General features: G+C 42.6%; 1 protein-coding gene across 1 annotated transcript in view; it reads left to right on the forward strand.

Annotated features, from left to right (window-relative positions):
* The window catches only part of GALNTL6 (polypeptide N-acetylgalactosaminyltransferase like 6), a 1,932,308-nt gene that overhangs the window by 1,441,322 nt on the left and 469,183 nt on the right, over nucleotides 1–21,803 (forward strand). Inside the window, exon 6 of the mRNA XM_063920636.1 lies at nucleotides 8,782–8,965. Coding sequence (XP_063776706.1) covers nucleotides 8,782–8,965 — 184 coding nt within the window. The remainder of the gene's footprint in view (nucleotides 1–8,781; nucleotides 8,966–21,803) is intronic.

The following is a 21,803-nucleotide window of genomic DNA, read 5'->3' on the forward strand; positions in this document are numbered from 1 at the left end:
CACAAGAAAAGCTGGGAACTAACCAATCGTCTTCTGACCAGAGGCTACAGCAAACGTTCGCTCAAACGTGCCTATTCAGCCACTAAGACGATCAAAAGAGAAGATCTCATTTTCAGAAAAATCAAGGAAAAACCCGTACAAGAAGAAAACATCAGGTTTATTGGCACCTTTTGCCCAGAATGGCGAATGCTTCAAAACGCCATATCTAAGCATCTACCGGTATTACAATTAGATCCGGACCTGGCACCATACGCCAATACTCCAGTTCAAATGAGCTGGCGCAGGTCAAAAAATATCAAGGATCATGTGGTCCGCAGTCACTTCATGACTTCCACCTCCAAAAAACCGCAGACAACTGGTACCTTCCCCTGTGGTCACTGCAAATTATGTCCACATATTCTACGTAACAATGCAGTTACTGATAGATATGGACAATCGGTCAAGATACAACATTTCTTTAACTGCAACTCACAGACAGTAATTTATTGTCTAACCTGCAGCTGTGACCTCAAATATATAGGCATGACCACCAGAAAATTGAAGGAGAGGATTTTAGAACACATGGGAAATATCAGGAATGCTCAACACGATATCACCAGAATGAAACAACTTACTTCAGTCGCCAGACACTTCTACTCCACTCATAAAGGATCAACCAAGGATCTGAAAGTTTTTTGTCTTGATCTTATTAAGTTGGGCATCCGTGGAGGTGATATTACTCAAGAACTATTAAAAAGAGAGAGCGAATGGATTTTTCCGTCTGGGCAGCCTAAAACCATTGGGACTCAATGAGAATATCAATTATGGGGCTTTCTTGTAAAACCCACACCCCATCAACACATCTAGTAATCAGTTACCACAATTTGGTATTTTAATATTTTTAACCCGCTTTTATGTTCATTTGTCACAATTTCTAACCACCTCATCCCACTAGCCCCCCGCACTATTCCCCTAACCTCACTTCCCTCTCCTCCCCTTTTTTTCCCCCCCTTTAACACCCTAAATCCCCCCTAATTAATTCCCCTTTCCCCCACACTCCAACCCACCCACCCAGCCCACCATTAATACCCAGCGCCTCCCTCCCACTTTCACTCCCCCACTCCCCAAATTCCCCCCCCCCCTTCTTTCCCCCCCCCCACAAAAACTTACTTAAAACACCCCCCCCCCTACAAAATAAACAAACCCTCCTACCCCCCATAACACACCCCCCTCCCACCCCCTAACCCCTATACCAAACCCCCCCCCTTTTCTCCCCCGCCCCCTAAACAATAAACCCCCCCCCTACCCCCACCCACCAACCAAAACACAACCCCCCCCCCCTTTTTCCCCCCCCCCCCCACCATTTCCCTCCCCATATACCTATCCATTTTCCTTCGCTCCACAGCCCATCCCACCTGTCAACTCACTTGCCCCACCCAAATCATGCACACACCATGGCACACATCACCAGTCTATCCGTTCCTTTACTTCACGTCCCAAATCGCAGCCTAAACAATCCCATGTCACTACCATCGCCAATCACAACCGTCCATCTACTTCCATAGTCACATCCCTTCACATCCCACATCCCCAACATACCCATATATACCACATCTTATGCCATATCCAATCTGCTTATCAATAATATCCTAATAGCATACAAGGGCATAATTGCCCCACTCTAAAATGGTCGATAATGTTTTTTTCCCCCCTAGTCCGCCTACAGCTATCATCTCAGCAGGTGCACTAATCACTTATACACTTTGCCCGGCGGTCGCATTGAACCAGCCCACTAACTGTATCCCATTGGTCGCTCGGCGAAGGCATATCTGCCCCATTCCAAAATGGCGGTTTTTGTTCCGTCCTTTTGGACCTAAAAACACAGCTGACAGCTATTATATCTGAAGGCGCACTAATCGCCTATATGTACGCTGCCCGGTGAATGCTGACAGGGCAGAGGGTCAGGCCATGTCAGTCACTGCAGACTGCTGCGATCACGTGGCCGCAAGCAATGGACTCCTTTTTTCAGGTCCATTTTCATATACAGTCCAGTCGCAGACCTATCGCACACTGCACACCAGGTCTGTTCTTCGTTCATTTATTTTTATTTTATTTATATTTTCATCATTATAGAACCATGGCCATACAACTAAGGGCTAACTGCCCTCTTCCAAAATGGCGCCGCGGACCTCAGTGTTTCCTTTCCGTCCCAGCACTTCCCCTGGCTGCAGATATCAGCTGTTCACAGCATCCACTCACACCAATTACCCAGCCTCCTTTTTCATTGGATACAGTCCTAATCAGGAGGTATAAATCTCCTAGCTTTTCACACACAGACCCAGGAAGTGAGCAAGCCCCACAGGGGTGAAACATGTTTTCCATTCCAATGGGTCCTGTTTTGTCCAACTGCAAGTGATTCACTCCTAGCCTCAGGTCAGATCATTCCATCCTGCCATTTTGGGCTAATTTTTGCCCAGCTGTCATAGAAATTGTATCTATATCCGTGCAGCTTCATTTATGCCTTTTTCCAGGCTTATGCATCTTAGTTTATTGCATCAGGATTAAAAACTGCATTTTATAGGAAAGAAATACTGCATTCTTCTTTGACTTTCCTCCTGCAGATCCTGTTGTCATATTGCTGCATGGGTTATATGAGAATTTCATGTCTATTTCCCTATATCCTAATGATTATAACAGCTCCAATTCACACAAAGTGTTTCTAATGACACCCATGTCACTAGTGATTATTTCATTGCATATACCAGTACTATTTATTTGTATCTACAATTATCTTTGACATATTTTCTGTTCCTTACACCAGTACCAATGTACACATATATATAAAAAAAAATTTTGATCCGTGTTTCTTTATCCATTTGTATCTATACGGACGGGTAATTTTTATCACCCGTTCCTAATAACTACAGCTTAATTGATCTCCATTATCCTTTTTAGGGTTTTTTTTCATAAATCTATATATCTTCGTTTTTTTCTCATAAATCCATATATCTTCCTTTTTCGTGGACTCTCATTTGTGATCCAGGGACACAATACCACCGGTGTGGGACTTGATGTCTCCTGCCTAACACAAAAAGCAGATCCACACTATATCTATAAGACCCAGCTAATTATCCCCCCCTATATAGGTGCACTCTCATTGGACGTCTGACCAAATCCTTCTACTATCAAACCACACTGCTAATGCCCGATCTCGTCCGATCTTGGAAGCGAAACAGTGTGGGCTGAGTTAGTACCTGAGGTGGAGACTCACAGGGAATACTCAGTGTTGTAGAACATCAATCATTGCATATGATGTGTGGTATGTGACTCCAACAGCAGCATCACCATTTGTTCCTATCCTTTTCTTTCTTTACCCTGGTATATCCTTTGATTTGTTTCTATTATTACTTATTGCCAAACAGCTGTTATTCCTTCATTAGGATTATGACAGAATCTAAAATCAATTGACTTAATTGATCTCATTAATACAGATCATCTGTACTGGCCGGGTGAGAAAGGGTTTATGACTTGCAGTGTCTCTACCCCTCTCCATCTCATTTCCTGAGGCAGGACCAGAACATTTTTATCTGGGATCATTCACATCTCCTCAACCAGGGGCAATTATATTCTTAATATTTCCAAATAAATTTTGTTTTATCTGCTGACTAATCAACCTAGTGTTATTCATTCTAGTTATTTAACTACCATTAATGAGTGCGCCCACACAAGAGCCTTCTTCTTTCTCCCTTTTGTTTATGCATATGTCACTGGCTCTGGGCGCACCCCCAAACTGGACATTATATTAAAGATTTTACTTGAAAATTGTCCAAATTTGGTTTTTCTGTAATCAAAAACTATTTTCAGACCGGTGCCGGGTCGCCCCCTTTGTGTAATGGTGACACACTAACCTACCCCCAGCTCCGCCTGTCTGAAGCCCTCTCTGCCCCCCAGACTACTGCAGCAAATAACAAAGTACCCCAACCCCCAGCTGCAGACAGCACACTCCAGTCCTCACCCCACCACATGCTGCCCTCGGGACACACTACTCTAGTCCCTGGCAGCAGGTGGCACATTCTCCGGGGCCCAGCCACGGACAGCTCACTAAGAGAAACTTTCTCCCCATCTCCTGTAAGCTGCAGCCGCTGAAGGGGGAGGCGTTCACAGTCAGTGTAATGGCAGGCGCCGAGGGGAGAGCAGTCCCGGGAAGCTGCGGACGCCGTGTGAGCGAGTGGGTCGAGGGGCACTGTGACAGCCGCACAGCCGTCAGACGGGCACCTAGGGGAGAGCGGGTCCCGGGAAGTTGCAGCCGCCGGGTATGTGAGCGGTGGGGGAGTCCGGTGGAGTATGTGTGGGTGCCCCGGGACGGTCGCCCCTGCTATAATCCGTCTCTACCTGCCTTCCATAGACGATCTGACTGCATTTAGGGGTTTGGCCAGATCTGTGACTCTGACTCCACCCAGCATTACAGCCAGGCACAGAGTCACAGATTTGGCCTAATATATAGGAGATATTCAGTAATTAAGGATTCATCATCCCACTTGGTTTCTTGTTGAAGACTTTCTAGATTCACCATAACACTGCAGTTTTTGGGAATACTAACCTACATTACATGCCTCTTGGGTACACTTAAAGTAGGGTTCATTCAATTATGATATGATATTGCATCCACAACAAACTAAATTGGAAATTTATAATTATGGGTCCGATTCAGAGGTGGGCGCAGTAGAGAAAACGTATGCTATGAGTGATAAATAGCAAACTGTGCATGCGCAGCCCAGGAGCAAAAAATATCGCTATGGCTTGATACGGTTTCTGCGATCCATGGACAGTTCAGGGTAATGACTGGGAGGTGACCTAAAGCCTTTCCAAAAAAGAGGCGGTTTCATGGGTGTGTTATGGGAGTGTCGGGCTACCTGAACAATTCTTCAGCTGGTTTGACATGTATTATACAGAAAGTGTGTTTCATCTTTATTTTTGTACAGCCCCAGTCTAAGATGTTTAACCCAACTCCTACCACTTGTTACTTACTTAGGGATCTAGGTGGAAGCACCAGAGTTATACACTGGCTGCTATATTTTCTTTGCTTTGTTTCTTCTTATTGTTTGTTTCTTTTTGCCCCATTTACCTCACAACACTGGTCAGGATCCTCACCAACTTTTTACACCCCTCAAATCTAATTGGATAATATCTATGTCAATCAATTGATGCTACTGTAACTTAAAGCAGAAACTTATAGAGCATTAAATGGGCCTTACTTAAATCCACCTACAGTAGGGGTTTATTTATGCTCAGCCAGTTTCCTTCAATTCAGTTATTGTATAGTGGCTTGTGATGATAATAATACGGCAACTTAGAACAGTGGTAATTTAAGGTGTATGTGGATTTGCAAACAAATATACAGTATCTTTATCTTAGATTGGCCGCATCCACTTTACTTAAGCAGTTACAGTAAAAAGTAATCATTTGTGACACTGTTTAAAAGAGGATGTATACAGGTGGCAAAATGCAGATAATTTCTTAGAGTGCCATTGATGCCTCTAAGCAGGATCCTACACCTCATCAGGACCTGGCACTTAACTATTCTGGGAGCTAATACCAGGGACAAAAATTTTACAAAAACAAAACTTGCTTGGGCGTTTTAGAATTTTAACATCATCATATCTGTGATGCTTAAAGGGTAAGTCTGTCATGAATCTCCATTCTGTAGGAGAAAACTGCTTTCTGACAGTAGCTACAGTATCTGGAAGTGAAGGATAGAAGTGAAAGACCAAGAGAGTGGAGAATGGAACGGAAAAGGGTGATGAGGAGAAAGCCCTTGAGAAGGTGAGACAGGGAAGAAACCAATAGACAGGGATTTAGAAATAAGAGGGAGCCACAGATGCAGAGAGACAACCACATAGGGTGGGAGCCAAAGATGGGGCAAGAGAAGGGACAACCAGAGAGGAGATGGTAGAGAAGAGTAAAACACAGAAGGTTACAGAGAACCACAGAGGTCAGTAGATAAGAGAGAGCCATGGAGTAGAGACAGAACTGTGAAGAGGACTGAGGGGGGAGGTAAATAGAGGGTGAAGAACCAGAGAGGGGGTGAGAAGAGACAGAAATAGAAGGGTGCACTTACATCAGTTCCTGACCCACTGAAACTTAAAATCTAAATTCCCTACTAAAATTCTACTATTTTATATTCATGAAGAAGTCAATTTACTTACCAGTATGGTTTTGGCTGTGGAAAGAAACCTAAACATTTTAAGGAAAACCAGCACTGCCTGGCTACTCTCTTTCAAATGTATCTAAACATTGTCAGATGTTTATCGCAATCACATGTTATGTAAAGGGTATGGGCATGAGATCCCGACTTACTGGATGCCGACAGTCAGAATACCAATGCTGACATCCCAATGCTGAAGATCCCAACAGGGGTGAGTTAAGGATTCTAACTCAACCACCTAACCCTCCCTTACTGCAGCCTAACCCTAATCTCCGGCATTAGTGCCTAACCCTAACCTCCCTGGTTAGTGCCTATACCTAACCCCACACACACACACCCCGCAGCCTAACCCTAACCCCCCCTTAGTATGTAAACATAACCTCCCTCCAGTGGTGCCTAACCTGATGGGTGTTGGGATTCCGAGCGTCGGTATTTCAACTGCCGGGATCCCGACAGTCAGGATCTTGAATGTAACCTGTTCTATGTATGGTAATATGTAATAATGGTAATCTGTAAAACATACAGCTATAGCCAAGGGTGTAGCTACCATAGGTGCAGGCAGTGCAGCTGCTATGGGGCCCAGAGCTGAGAGGGGCCCATCTTCCCTGTCAAAGTTACATGTGTTATATACATTTTTCACCATTTGGTGGTACATAGGGGTCCTTTCAAACTTTTTTCTTGGGGCCTGCAATATATCTGGACCTGTTTATTGTAGTGTGGCATAAAATAAACTGAAGGGCATTTTAATGTTATATAATATGAACCGGGCACTGTAATGAGGCACAATATGAATGGGAAGCACTATATATCATAATGTGAATTGGGGGTACTGTGCAGCATAATGTGTACTGGCAGCTCTGAAATGTAACATAGGGTGGACTTAAGCACTACTGCGATTCATCAAAGAAACTAGTGCACTACTATGGGGCATAACATTAAGTAAGGCTCTACTATGGTTCAGAAAATAAACTAGGGCACTATTATAGGGCATAAAATTAACTGCTGCAGAGAAGTGTCTCTCTAGAAGTATTGGGATGGGGGCGCCTTCAAAATGTTGCTATGGGGCCCACAAAGTTCTGGCTACGCCCCTGGCTATAGCAAAAGAAAGCTTTATCTAGCCTTGTTCTTTCTATGCAAAAACGTACTGTGTAAATTAGCAAGATTAATATAACAAAGGTGACTTATTTTAGTGCATTAAACTGGAACGCACAAACATAAAGGTGTTTATAATGCTGTACACACAGTTATGGAGCTTGTTGTTAGTGTCAATAGTATCATCTATTACTGTACCACTTCCCCGGGGGTGACTGTAATCTTATTTTCAATTAGGAAATTCAAAATTAATTTAGAAAACAAAATCCGTAAATAAATACACTGCATGCATAAAATACAAAGGGATATCGGTTACATTTTTACAGACATAATGGTCACAGTACATTACTGTAGTGGATCACGTAAAATAGGGTTTGCCAGACTGGATTAAATAAGGACTGTTAGATGGTATACAATTACAAACAACACTAATAAAAAAAGACATTCTGTTTAGCTTATCAGATATATTAGTTTATGAGGCACATAACAGTCTAAACACATCAAATTATTTATTATAACCCTCTTAAAAAATAATTATAAATAACATGGCACTAAAACTGGGCTCCTAGTAATGTGCCTCTTTTAACAACCTGAATACTTTGTATATCACCTTTACAGTACTTTCGTCTATGACTGCATTGCAAACATATTTTTAAGGCAGCAATGGCACCTGTTATTACACTGCAGCTTCCAACATCCTCTGCCAGCTTATGTATTCAAAACTCATGGCTTTGTAGCTTGGTGAACAAAAAATTGCATCATTAATGTGCACAGATACCAGAGCCTGCAAGAGCTGTAGTACAACAATCGTTGGAGAGTCGAAGATTTTAAATGAATTGTGTTTTTAAATATTCAGATACTGTTAACAGTTTCATTTGCATGTGTCTGACTCTGAAACAGTGACCTATGGCAGACAACACTGGAGATTCACTGTAGGTAAAAGGAGAGAGAGATTGAAGCTAACAGTATGGGGTATATACAGGTGCATTTTGATGCTTAGCATATTTACTAGAAGTGAACATTCCAGGATAAACCTGGAAAGATAATTCCAGAGCACAGCATCCTTCAAGGGCTGTTTGTAGAGTATTTTAGTCAGTGGTGCTCATATCTTCATGTGACAGATTGAGGACAGCTTGCAGAGCTGAGTGACAGAGATATAGATGGTTTTGCTTTTGCAGCTCTCCCTAGGATGTAGTTCCCCTGAAAAGAAGAACTATAATTGTCTCTAATCACTGTCCAACTGCATGAAGCCCTGTATTAGACAGCAGCTTGGCTCTGCTTTACAAGGTAAAAGCTGTGAGGGATATGCGTTGGGAAAGAGAAAACACACACACACACACACACACACACACACACACACACACACACACACACACACACACACACACACACACACACACACACAATGTTTTCATCCCTGGGAGATCTGCTGCAGTCAAGTTTCTGTAATATGATGGATGAATGGACTAAACATGTCTTCCTGTATTTGTGCTTTTATTTTTCAGATCAGATTGCTCTGAACCACAAAACAATTGTGTGTCCCATGATAGATGTCATTGACCACAATCACTTTGGATATGAGGCCCAAGCAGGAGATGCCATGAGAGGAGCTTTTGACTGGGAAATGTATTATAAACGAATCCCTATTCCTCCAGAGCTGCAGAGAACAGATCCCAGTAATCCCTTTGAGTAAGTACAACTAAGTGGGGAAGGTGCAAAGTCTGATGGGTATGGCGATAAGAGACCGAATGTGATGTAAATTAGACACAAAAAGCACAAAAACTCTCCAAGCATTTTCTAGTCACATGAAACCAATCTGCAGCACACAGGTGTCTTCAAAGTACTAATGTGGCCATTTTGTAGGATGGGCCAGTATTTCTGACAATGCACCTTATCCAATGAACCCTGCCTAATGCACCCTATCCATTCAATAGGAACTAGAGACATCTACAAGGCATAAAACACAAATGCACTGGTGATGCCACTAAGGCATAAGGTATGAAGAGCTTCAAAGCGTCCAGTGACTTTATTGAGACATGAGGCTTGAAGTGTCCATGCCTCTGTGATGATCATGTTTTGTGTATTGTTTTAGCCACAAAATGGCTGCCTCCAAGTATAATTGAATCACTTAGTCATATCACTTAATGATATCATAGTAGTGTGGTCAAGAAATTAAAATGTTTCCACATAGTGGTGTTAATAATGCAGATGTAAGTTCTGTAAAGTTATGCTATACTGTATGTCATTTTGTCAGAGTACCCAGCGAGTTATGATACAAGGAAAGGTAACCTGAATACATACATACATACATACATACATACATACATACATGAGTGTGGGACCAAGGCAGGGTTGCTCACAAGTCCATTTTGCAGATAGATCTTGCATGTCTTAGCGCTGCATATGCTACATAGGCAAGTGTATGCATCTATAGGTGATTTGAAGTCATACACAGCTCAGCTGCAGCACAGCTTTGAATCTGAAATGGGTGACAACGGAGCATTCAAATGTACTGTAGGTTAAGTGTCATCAGTGATCCATTCACCAAGGAGAGGGCTGATGCAGTGCACCATGATAGCCAATGGCTAGGGAACCAGATGTATGGGTAGGGATGATACAGTCTCATAAATGCATACCCCTTTGTATATGGCTGATTATCCACTTTTATCTCTGTGCACACTGTAAGGGTTAAGTACAACCACCTTGTGCTCAGCCCTGCATCAGCCTCTGTGAGTCATGGTGGTCTCATAATGTTTATATCGTGCTTTATCTGTGATCCTGTTATTTGTTACTAGTGGGAAATAAGCAGATTACTGTATGTAAATGAACTAAGATTTCTGTGGATTACTCTGTTGAACTTTGATACTTAATGGGAATGGAAATATCTTCATATAAAAGTTTCACACCCTCACACCAGCATTACATACCTAACAACCCTTTGTCTGCACTGTCCTGCGGGGTTGGTTCAAAACCAAAACATCTCAGCACTCCTGGTTATAGTGCTCTCACAGGGGGTTATTGAGATCCTGAAGGAACAACATTGGGATGCGCAAGGTGCGCAAACAGGTCCTGCAATGTCGGAAACAGTCCGGAACCAGACTGTCAGTCATTGACAGTCTGATGCCATTTGGGGACAAGGAGTGGCAATGGCCTCCATTTTGTGAAATGGCCTCTGCTACTGGCCTTTGCTACGGACAGCTGGTGCATCCCCATGGGTGTCGCAAGCTGCCCAATGGTGAATGAGTGAGTGATCTGATGGTGCATCCTTTATCCATGTGATTTAATGCAAGAAGGGAAACAACATGATAGTGCCGTTAGTAAGGGAGAATATGAAATATCAGAATCAATCTTCATTCTCTTCATTTATGTCATATTCGCCTTGCTGAAATTTATGTAGCTTGTTTTATAATCAGGTTTATAGAAGCTGAAAAGTGTTCTGTGTCTAGCAGCTGTAGCAATTTATATTACATTAAGTACAGTACATCAAAGTAAGGGTAGAGAGAAAATAACTTTAATATCAGAGGTAGTCTTCTTGGCAACTTACTAAACGATACATTGTTAATGAATTATCCCCAGATGATGTGGCTTATGTTAGTGTGCAATGTTGGAGCTACAGAATAAAAAGCACATCTAGGAGACTTTTACAAAATCCATTAATTCTGATCCTGACCTTGTTTATATCAATTACCCAGCACTTTACTGCAAATGGCAAATCTCTATAAAGAAAGCTTCATCTGATTTTACTTAGATGTGGTAAGAACTAGAGGGAATCTATTACTCGCTATTAGGCAGCTCTTTTTGCACTAATGTATGCCAATCATTTATGAGCATTTTCATATGGTATATAAGTGCCAATATTGCTGATCTTCTGTGTCTTATTTATTAAATTATTATTTTTCATCTTTATCTTGAAATGCAACATTCAAATAAGAAATATTTTATGCTTTCCTTATGCGCAAAGATTCTTGGGATTGATATACCTTTTGCACTTGCAGTTGTATACCTTAGGTTCCTCATTATTGAAGTGAATAATTAGCTGAATAATTAGTAATTATTTATATTTAAGGCACACTTGCCTACCTTACATTCCTTGCTGTTGGGAAAAGAGGAGGTGCGAAAAGAAGAGTTTGGCAAGAATCAGTTATTCTATTGATGTAACCAAGTGTTCTGCACAAAATGTAGTGTTGGTTGCATTATCATGCCCCCACCCACAGTGTCCACTGATGGGTTGGGGCTTATTGATGCAAGCTATGTCATTTCAGCATGGCTCCTGCCCAGTGCAGGCCCTAGCCAATTTCATGCCCTAGGCAAAAAAAATGTCTGGTGCCCCCACCCCAGGGAGATAGTTGGGGAGAGGGATACAGGGAGATAGTGGGTGACTGGGAAGGGAAAGGGAAACAGGGATAGTAACATAGTAACATAGTATTTGAGGTTGAATAGAGGCAAAATGCCCATCGTGTTCAACCTGTTTTAAGTTGTAATGATTCTACATACTTGCTAAATAATGTTTTATGACTAGTTAGCTACTATAACTCATTTTACCCCCAGATTAACCACATTGATATTTTAAGTATTATAACCTTGGATAGCTTTTCATTCAGAAATTTATCCATTCCTTTTTTAAATCCAATTACAGAGTCTGCCATTACCACCTTCCCTGACAGGGAATTCCACATCCTGATTGCCCTAACAGTGAAGAACCCTTTCCTCCGTTGCGTTCGGAACTTTCTCTCCTCCAGTCGCAGCGAGTGCCCACGTGTCCTAAACTGTGTTCTTTTAATAAATAATTCCTCAGTAACTCTTTGTGATGTCCCTTTACATATTTGAAGATATTAATAATATCTCCTCTTAGGCGCTTCTTTTCTAGTGTATACATATTCAGCCTAGTAAGTCTTTCCTTACAGTCCAGTCCTTCTAGGCCTTTAATCAATTTAGTAGCTTGCCTTTGAACACTTTCGAGTTCACTGATGTCTTTTTTATACAATGGTGCCCAAAACTGAACACAATATTCCAGGTGCGGATGTACCAATGCCTTATACAGTGGCATGATTACATCCGAGTCCCTTGTCTCTCTCAATTCCCCTTCTTTTTTTTTTTTTAGTGGATGATAAAGTTGGTGGGTAGCAGGAAGGCAATGGGTGACATGGAGAGGGTAAGGACAGAGGGAAAAGGGACTGGACATAATAGAAGGGACAGGAGAAAGGTGTGACAGGGACACGACAGTGGGAACAGGACCAGGACAGAGGTGACAGCGCAGAAAAGAGGTGACAGGGACATGACAGTTTTGGCAGAACAAAAGGCAAGGCAGGACAGAGGTGACAGGGACAGTACAGAAGTGAAAGGGCCAGGATAGATGTGGCATTACAGGTGTACAGGACAGAGGTGGCATTACAAATGCAAAAAAAGAGGCATGATGTTCCAACATTTCAATGCCGCACAGGGTGAACCAGCATAGCGCCATAAGAAAAACGCCCTGTGCGGCATTGAAACGTCAGCACACAATGGGGTATATTTACTAAGCTCCCGATTTTGACCGAGATGCCGTTTTTTCTTCAAAGTGTCATCTCGGTTAATCTCGGTCATTTACTAAACACTAATCACGGCAGTGATGAGGGCATTCGTAATTTTTTGCAAGTTCAGGTAAAAAATTACGAATGAATACACCATCGGTCAAAACGCGGCTGTTTAAGTATGAATCTCGGTCATTTACTAAGAAGTGCAAAGCAAAAAAAGAACAAACACTGCCGTGAAAAATTACAACTCGTAAAAAAGTGCTAAAAAAAAACAGAACTTTTTTTTTTTATTCGTGTTTGGATAGGCATGCACGGATCCATGAGATCCGTGCATGTATATCAGTGGGAAGGGGTGGGAAAGTGCTTATTTTTTAAAAAAAAAATGCGTGGGGTCCCCCCTCCTAAGCATAACCAGCCTCGGGCTCTTTGAGCCGATCCTGGTTGCAGAAATATGGTGAAAAAAATGACAGGGGTTCCCCCATATTTAAGCAACCAGCATCGGGCTCTGCGCCTGGTCCTGGTCCCAAAAATACGGGGGACAAAAAGAGTAGGGGTCCCCCGTATTTTTAAAACCAGCACCGGGCTCCACTAGCTGGACAGATAATGCCACAGCCGGGGGTCACTTTTATACAGCGCCCTGCGGCCGTGGCATCAAAAATCCAACTAGTCACCCCTGGCCGGGGTACCCTGGGGGAGTGGGAACCCCTTCAATCAAGGGGTCCCCCCCCCCCAGCCACCCAAGGGCCAGGGGTGAAGCCCGAGGCTGTCCCCCCCATCCAATGGGCTGCGGATGGGAGGGCTGATAGCCTTTGTTGTAAAATAAAAGATATTGTTTTTAGTAGCAGTACTACAAGTCCCAGCAAGCCTCCCCCGCATGCTGGTACTTGGAGAACCACAAGTACCAGCATGCGGCGGAAAAACGGGCCCGCTGGTACCTGTAGTACTACCACTAAAAAAATACCCAAAAAAACACAAGACACACACACCGTGAAAGTATAATTTTATTACATACATACACACATACATACATACATACTTACCTTATGTTCCCACGCAGGTCGGTCCTCTTCTCCAGTAGAATCCAAGGGGTACCTGTTGAATAAATTCTACTCACGAGATCCAGGGGTCCAGGCTCCTCGGCAAATCCAGGGATAATCCACGTACTTGAATAAAACAAAAAAACGGTTGCCCGACCACGAACTGAAAGGTGACCCATGTTTGCACATGGGTCACCTTTCCACGAATGCCAGAAACCCACTTTGCCTTCTGGCTAAGTGGGTTTCTTCAGCCAATCAGGGAGTGCCACGTTGTAGCACTCTCCTGATCAGCTGTGTGCTCCTGTCCTCACTGACAGGCGGCACACGGCAGTGTTACAATGTAGCGCCTATGCGCTACATTGTAACCAATGATGGGAACTTTCTGCCCTGCGGTTGACCTAAAGTGACGTCACCGCTGAGCAGAAGGTTCCCAGCATTGGTTACAATGGAGCGCATAGGCGCTACATTGTAATACTGCCGTGTGCCGCCTGTCACTCAGTACAGGAGCACACAGCTGATCAGGAGAGTGCTACAACGTGGCGCTCCCTGATTGGCTGAAGAAACCCACTTAGCCAGAAGGCAAAGTGGGTTTCTGGCATTCGTGGGAAGGTGACCCATGTGCAAACATGGGTCACCTTTCAGTTCGTGGTCGGGCAACCGTTTTTTTGTTTTATTCAAGTACGTGGATTATCCCTGGATTTGCCGAGGAGCCTGGACCCCTGGATCTCGTGAGTAGAATTTATTCAACAGGTACCCCTTGGATTCTACTGGAGAAGAGGACCGACCTGCGTGGGAACATAAGGTAAGTATGTATGTATGTGTGTATGTATGTAATAAAATTATACTTTCACGGTGTGTGTGTCTTGTGTTTTTTTGGGTATTTTTTTAGTGGTAGTACTACAGGTACCAGCGGGCCCGTTTTTCCACCGCATGCTGGTACTTGTGGTTCTCCAAGTACCAGCATGCGGGGGAGGCTTGCTGGGACTTGTAGTACTGCTACTAAAAACTATCTTTTATTTTACAACAAAGGCTATCAGCCCTCCCATCCGCAGCCCATTGGATGGGGGGGGACAGCCTCGGGCTTCACCCCTGGCCCTTGGGTGGCTGGGGGGGGGGGACCCCTTGATTGAAGGGGTTCCCACTCCCCCAGGGTACCCCGGCCAGGGGTGACTAGTTGGATTTTTGATGCCACGGCCGCAGGGCGCTGTATAAAAGTGACCCCCGGCTGTGGCATTATCTGTCCAGCTAGTGGAGCCCGGTGCTGGTTTTAAAAATACGGGGGACCCCTACTCTTTTTTTTTTTCCCCCGTATTTTTGGGACCAGGACCAGGCGCAGAGCCCGATGCTGGTTGCTTAAATATGGGGGAACCCCTGTCATTTTTTTCACCATATTTCTGCAACCAGGATCGGCTCAAAGAGCCCGAGGCTGGTTATGCTTAGGAGGGGGGACCCCACGCATTTTTTGGGGGGATTTTACATTGTTTAATTAAAAATAAAAAATAAAAAGAACCCCAGCACGGATCACACAGATCCGGCCGAGATTGATTGTAAAAAAAAACGGCAGTGTTTTGCTAATCACTGCCGTAAAATTAGGTAAAAAAAAACGAATGACATCGACATCGGAAGAAAAGAAAAACACGAATACGACAGCTTAGTAAATCCATCGTAATAAATTCAAAAAGTTGCAGTTTTACACTCTCGATGTCATTCGTGATTGAACTTTGACCTATTTTCGGAAATTACGAATGTTAGTAAATATACCCCAATGTCTTTTTTTCATATTTTATTATCACTAAAACCTTTTTTTCAAGTCCACTTAGTGCCGCCTGGTTTCTTCTACAAGGAGGGGGGATATGTCAGTTGCACCCAAGTTCCACCCCATATAAACACAGCCTACCAAAATTATAGAGTGGACACTAACATTTTTGAATTAGTTAAACTGCCTTACTGTATTAAATGAATATGGTACTGGCCTGGCTGTCCCTTCACTTACATAGCTGCTGCTCTGCTTTGCGGTGGGGGTGGCTCAGTCACAGTGTTGACACAGCAGTGCCCGGAGTCAGCCTGACTCTGCAAAGGAACATTGGAGGAGCTGCTGCGGCCAGGCATGCGTATCAGCCCTCTTCCTGGCCATATTAGTTAAGGGCTGCGGACGCTAGAATGACCAGACTGCCCTTCAAAAGCTCCGTAGCCACAGCCGCAGTTACACTCTCCGGCGCTACCGCAGGTGGATCTGCCGGATCTGCTCAAATAAGAGCAGAGCTGCCAGCGGGTACCAAACATCGGGTACCCCACGACCACCAATGGTTACTGAGCTGGCCACTAGGTGAAAGCATATGCCCTAGGCGATTGTCTAGTCTGCCTATAGCTAGGGCTGGCTCTGCTCCTGCCCACCTTTAAGGAAGTTAAGAATTTTTCCATGATAATTGTCTGTTCTCCCGGAAGTTTAATGTCTCACTTATTAAGGGAGACCTATTAAGGGAGACTTTCAAAGATTCTGGAGCAGGCAACTGTGTTATACAGTAGGATGTTGTGTTCTGTAAAATACCTGGCAAAATACCAATAGTAACTCAACATAGAAGGACAGGGGGCAAAGACTTATGGGGACATTTACTAAGCAGTGATAAGAGTGGAGAAGTGAGCCAGTGGAGAAATTGCCCCATCAACCAATCAACAGCTCTGTATCATTTTATAGTATGCAAATTATAGATGTTATTTCAGTGCTGATTGGTTGCTATGGGCAAATTCTCCACTGGCTCACTTCTCCGCTCTTATCACTGCTTAGTAAATGTCCCCCCTTAATTGTAAAAACATTTCCTTCTGGCTCTGTGACAATAAGGGACTCATTTAGAAGTGGATGTGTGGCAGTTATTTTTGCATAGATGTTTCTGTAATGCTAATGTGTATCAAAAAACATAAGGGTACTTCTGAATCTAGATTTTGTTTATAGCATAAAAGCTACTTGGGCATTTACTACTGTGGTTGCATCTGCTATCATAGGATGGTATTATACATACAGTGCTTGCTATGCCAGATGTATGTATAGTGCAAATACTACTGTTTTTGAGCTGAAAGCAACTGGGTTTTTTTTTGTGAGTGCTTTTCCCTACATACTTCCTCCTCTAAAGTTAAGTGCCTACTTTTATATTATTATTCATGTCTTTACAGAGTCATGATAATATGGCACTGATTGCAGAAAAGTACATTTGTCCTCTATATGCTGTGTGGTCCTTTACAGACAGGAGTAGAAAGGCAGCCTTCCATATAATTTGATGGATACATGACTAATGCACCTTCTTTTATGCAAAAATACAAAAGGAGATAAAACTCAGATGGTAGAGATTGTGCTTTGTATGCCTGTTTAGTGGCAACAACAGGCATGTATTTTCCTTACCTCTAATTAACTAGGACCTGGTCATTATTTACATTGCCATGGCTTTAACTCTTTCTCAAAGATGCACATTAATAGGAATACATGTAATTAAAAAAAGAAAATGTAAACTTGAAATAAAGAAAGACATGACACCATCATGCTGTAATGGGCTATATAATACAAAACTAGAGTGGGACAGCTATACAGTATGCTAGTATGCTACAGTAACAACCTGTATATAGCTGGTCCAAATGGGATTGCAGACAGTACTTTGAAGGGAGGTGTTTCATTTTGCAGACAATGTTGTGAGTTATTGCAAGGTTTATAAAAATTTGTAATTGAGGGCATCACCTACAGCTGCTTACATGTCTTCTGCTGCAGTCACAGCTGGGACTTTATATTAATGCCACTACAAAGCCCTTCTCTGGTTTTCATCCATGTGTCTGAATGTACAAGGACTGAGGTGCCCGCTGTCAGCATTCATAGATCCTGTAATACTGCGCGATGTGTATTTAGTTGCCAAGAGCCCTATAGCATGTGCAGATTATTTATTTGAATATGGCCTCCTAAGTGAAGAGTTCTTCATATATGAATGCAACCACTATCAGCGACATACCTGAGACACTCCCATAAGACACAACATCATGTTTCTAATTAGCCAACCCCTGGTTACCTCCCAGTCACAGTCCAGAAACGCCCCATTAATTTCTGATACCAAGCATGCACGGTATGACTCAGTTGCATCAGATGACAAACATTGTTCCATTGCACCCAACATGACCACTGTGTCTAACCCAGAATCAGGCCTGATATGTTCTCTTTCTCATAAGGATTCAAGAACCTTCAGTATGCCATAACATGATAATGGATTAAAACAACAATAGCATGATCAAATATTTGGTGTTCTTCCTGAGGTAGAAAATTGTGCTAACAGTGTTTGCCCCTTTTTCTACCACTCCTACTAATGCTTTGGTTAAATGAGTGGCTTTCAGACTGATTAGGCCTGCTTTCATTTAGGGATAGGCAGGAACCATCAATGGTTTACCACTGATGGTTGATGGTTTTTCCATCAATCATATAAATCCAATAGTTCACCGTCAATGGCAGAGCGGTTGGCAATGACCCCTGACATGATGCTTAGCCCTGCCCCTCTTCTCTGATTGGACCTCGACACTACACTTAGCAACCGCTAGATCCTCTAATAATATGAGTAGGGTAAATATTAGTTTAGAATAGCAATTTCTGAAACGGAAGAGAAAAAAATGAACAATACAGTATGTTTTTGTTATTGACTTTTAAAATTACAGTTTTGGTTGAAAGAAAACTAATGTATTAAACCATTATCATAAACAATTTAGAAGACATGCTTATCTCTAGCTATATTTAACTTTTCTTTGTAGTGGAACAAATATGCACTTCAATTTTGTATGTATGTCAATCTATTATTAAAGTGGGTATGATTAGACAAAATTATCGGTGTGCAATTGTGTTGTAAAACTGGCACATAGGACAAAAAGAGTCACTTTTACCGCCTGGTTATGTGAATGTGCAGACTATAAAAAAAATATATAAACACACAAACACCAACGGAACAGTGTAACAAATTACTTTAATTACTTTAACACAAAATATCCACGCACAATGAATCTTTGTTTAAGCACTCACAATAATTGATAAATTCTGGTAAAACAGCAACAACTAAAACATTTTAATCCATATTCATAAAAAGGCAGAACTGCACACAACCAGGTTAGCGGAAGTAATAACCTCCAATCTTGAATGTACTGCATTGTACAAAGGGTTCACCAAACATAAAGAAACTCTCTACTGGAGTGTTTTTTTATTTTATCCTAAGGCTCAGCTTAAACTTACCAGTTTCCTGTTATAATATATTAATTTGCTTGACAATTTTTAAGTTGACAAACATGCAGATTGGCAGTAGTATGTTGGTGGCATTATTGTATGTCGACAAAATGATATGAGGATTGCATAATGTCCTTTTCAGAAAATTGTCATATGCAATGTAATTAATTAGTGTGTTCGCTGGCATATTTCTAATGGACGCAATGTGTGTAGTGCACATGGACCTCCGTGGTCCTGGGAGGCCCACACTGCACACCCTACACCCATTTTTTTCAGTACTTACCCTCCAGAGTCCTGTGTCACAATGGCAGAAATCACTTGAAAAATGGCATGGCAACCATTTTGCCAAAGTTTTGTGCATGCACAGTAGGAAAATCACTAGGAAAATGGCTGCTGCACCATTTTCCCAGAGACCGCACATGCGCACTAGCCTCTGGGACAGTGCTAGGGTCCCCTAGTGATCCTAGTGCCCAGAGTCAAGAACGCTGCAGGCTAGAGATGAAGGGGTCCAGAAGGAGACACCCCTGAGTGTGGTGAGCATTTATTAGAGCTATGTTAGACTTTCCATAAAATAGTTGATGCCATACAAAGTACTGACATCAGTGCTACTGACACAATCTTACATAGTCATTCTTTCATAAAAGTCTTTTTCCTGTGCAGTTAATCACAAAATCAGACCTAGGCTTCCTTTTAGATGCTTGCCAGCTGACGCTTAAATAATGGTGAATATTCCCTATTGGATACTTGTTTAACAAAAGAGAACCTGAAGAAACAGCAGAGAGTAAATATTTTCATGTTGAACGCTATGAGAAAATTCAAATTTCCCTCTGCAGTGAGAATTCATAATAACTTAATTGCAGCCTCTCATTGGTGCCTATGCTTACTTTTCCATTCTGCAGACATTTTGAAATGGTGAAAAATAAAAATGGACCTGGGCCACAACTAGGGATGTGTGAGCTGTGCCTGCATCCAGTGCACAGGGCCATGGGGACAGCACCATGTAGCCAGCAGAGCTGCCCCAGGGGGTTCATTCCCAGTTGATCGCTCGCTAGCTACTTTTAGCAGCCGTGCAAACGCATAGTCGCTGTCTACGGGGGAGTGCATTTTCACTTTGCAAGTGTGTGAATGCCTTTGCAGCTAAGTGCAGCAAAAACATTTTGTGCAGTTTCAGAGTAGCTGGAATTGACGTCAGACACCCGCCCTGCAAATGCCTGGACACGCCTGCTGTGAGGATACTGGGTTCCAAATCACTCAGTCATGGTGGTAGATGAAAAACCAACAGTGGTTTATTGAACAGAATGGGTTATAAACAGCTCAACACACTTCTGTGATCCAATTCTACATGACAATTCCCTCCTGGAACTCCTGACAGAACATTACTTCTTAGCCAGTCTCCTGTCACTCTCTGACCTTCTCTCCCAGATCTCTCTCACCTCCCCTGTTTGCTATTATCAAAACCTTTGTCTTTCCTACAATAAGGCGACACCCCCAGAACAGTTTCAGAGCAAACCTACTTTCACATGCCCAGGCATGTCCCCTAGAACCACAATAGATGTTAACTAAATTAACCTTACTTAATCTGATTGTGTGGCCTGGAATCTATTGTGTGGGGAAGAATGAGGGGGTTGTATGGCCTGACATCTGAGACTGGCTGTATCTACCCAACAGCAAACACACAGGTTATCTGAGCAGTCACATGGGGGGGGACATTATTTTACAAACTATAACACAATAACCAATACATTCATATATATACATCGAAAACATAACTGTACCCTTGTAACAATAACATCATACAATATAATACAATATTGCCTAGTACATAGCCAAATACAAATCAACAATCAGTGTAGTCCATGGGTCAGACCAGGGCTAGGGAAGTAGCTGCGTGTCTTTTACCAATGTGTGACACAATGCTCCGGCTGTGTTGTCACACCTGCGTTTTCCCAAACACTCCCAGAAAATGGTCAGTTGACACCCATAAACGCCCTCTATCTGTCAATCACCTTGTGTTCGGCTGTGAGAATGGGATCTTCGCTAAAGCCATCCCCCAGCACCGATCCTCTTGTACCCGTATGACACGCCTGCGCATTGCAGTGTATACGCATGGGCAGTTTTGCCATTTTTTTACCTGACCGCTGCGCTGCAAAAATCCGTAGTGAGCGATCAACTCAGAATGAGCCCCTAGGATCTACTCTGCATGGAGTGCTCTTCTTCTTGGTGCATGGGACCTGCCTCTTAGAGCTGGGACCTGCACAGGGTGGAAAATTGTTCTGTTAAAGCACTGTGATGTACAAAAATGGTTTGTGATGGTAATCCAGCTGTAAGTTAAGATGCAGTTAATTGTTCTTTAGCTTTCTTTAAAAAAAAAAGTCATTTGGAAGCCATCATTAATCTTATAAATAACATCAGTAGCCAGCTTAGTTGTACATGTTTTTTTCTTTCAACAAGAATAAAGAACATTCATTTTTCACAAGATACAATTCAGCAAAGAAAAATAAAATTTTACAGCTGATTAGATCCTTTCCAAATAATCCAATGATTCTTTTGATCCACTACATCACACTTCAAATGAAAAAAAAAAAAAGAACACAGAAGGTGCTTAAGGTTGAAATAGGCACCAAGAGAGTGTTAATGCAGAGGAAGTAAAGTAGATATTTAAACACTTGCATTCTGGTACACACGATTGTAATGACGAGAATGAAGAACACAGGTCACCTGCTGCCTAAGGTATGGCACTA

Source organism: Pseudophryne corroboree, chromosome 1, assembly GCF_028390025.1.
Source record: "Pseudophryne corroboree isolate aPseCor3 chromosome 1, aPseCor3.hap2, whole genome shotgun sequence".
Taxonomy (NCBI): Eukaryota; Metazoa; Chordata; class Amphibia; order Anura; family Myobatrachidae; genus Pseudophryne; species Pseudophryne corroboree.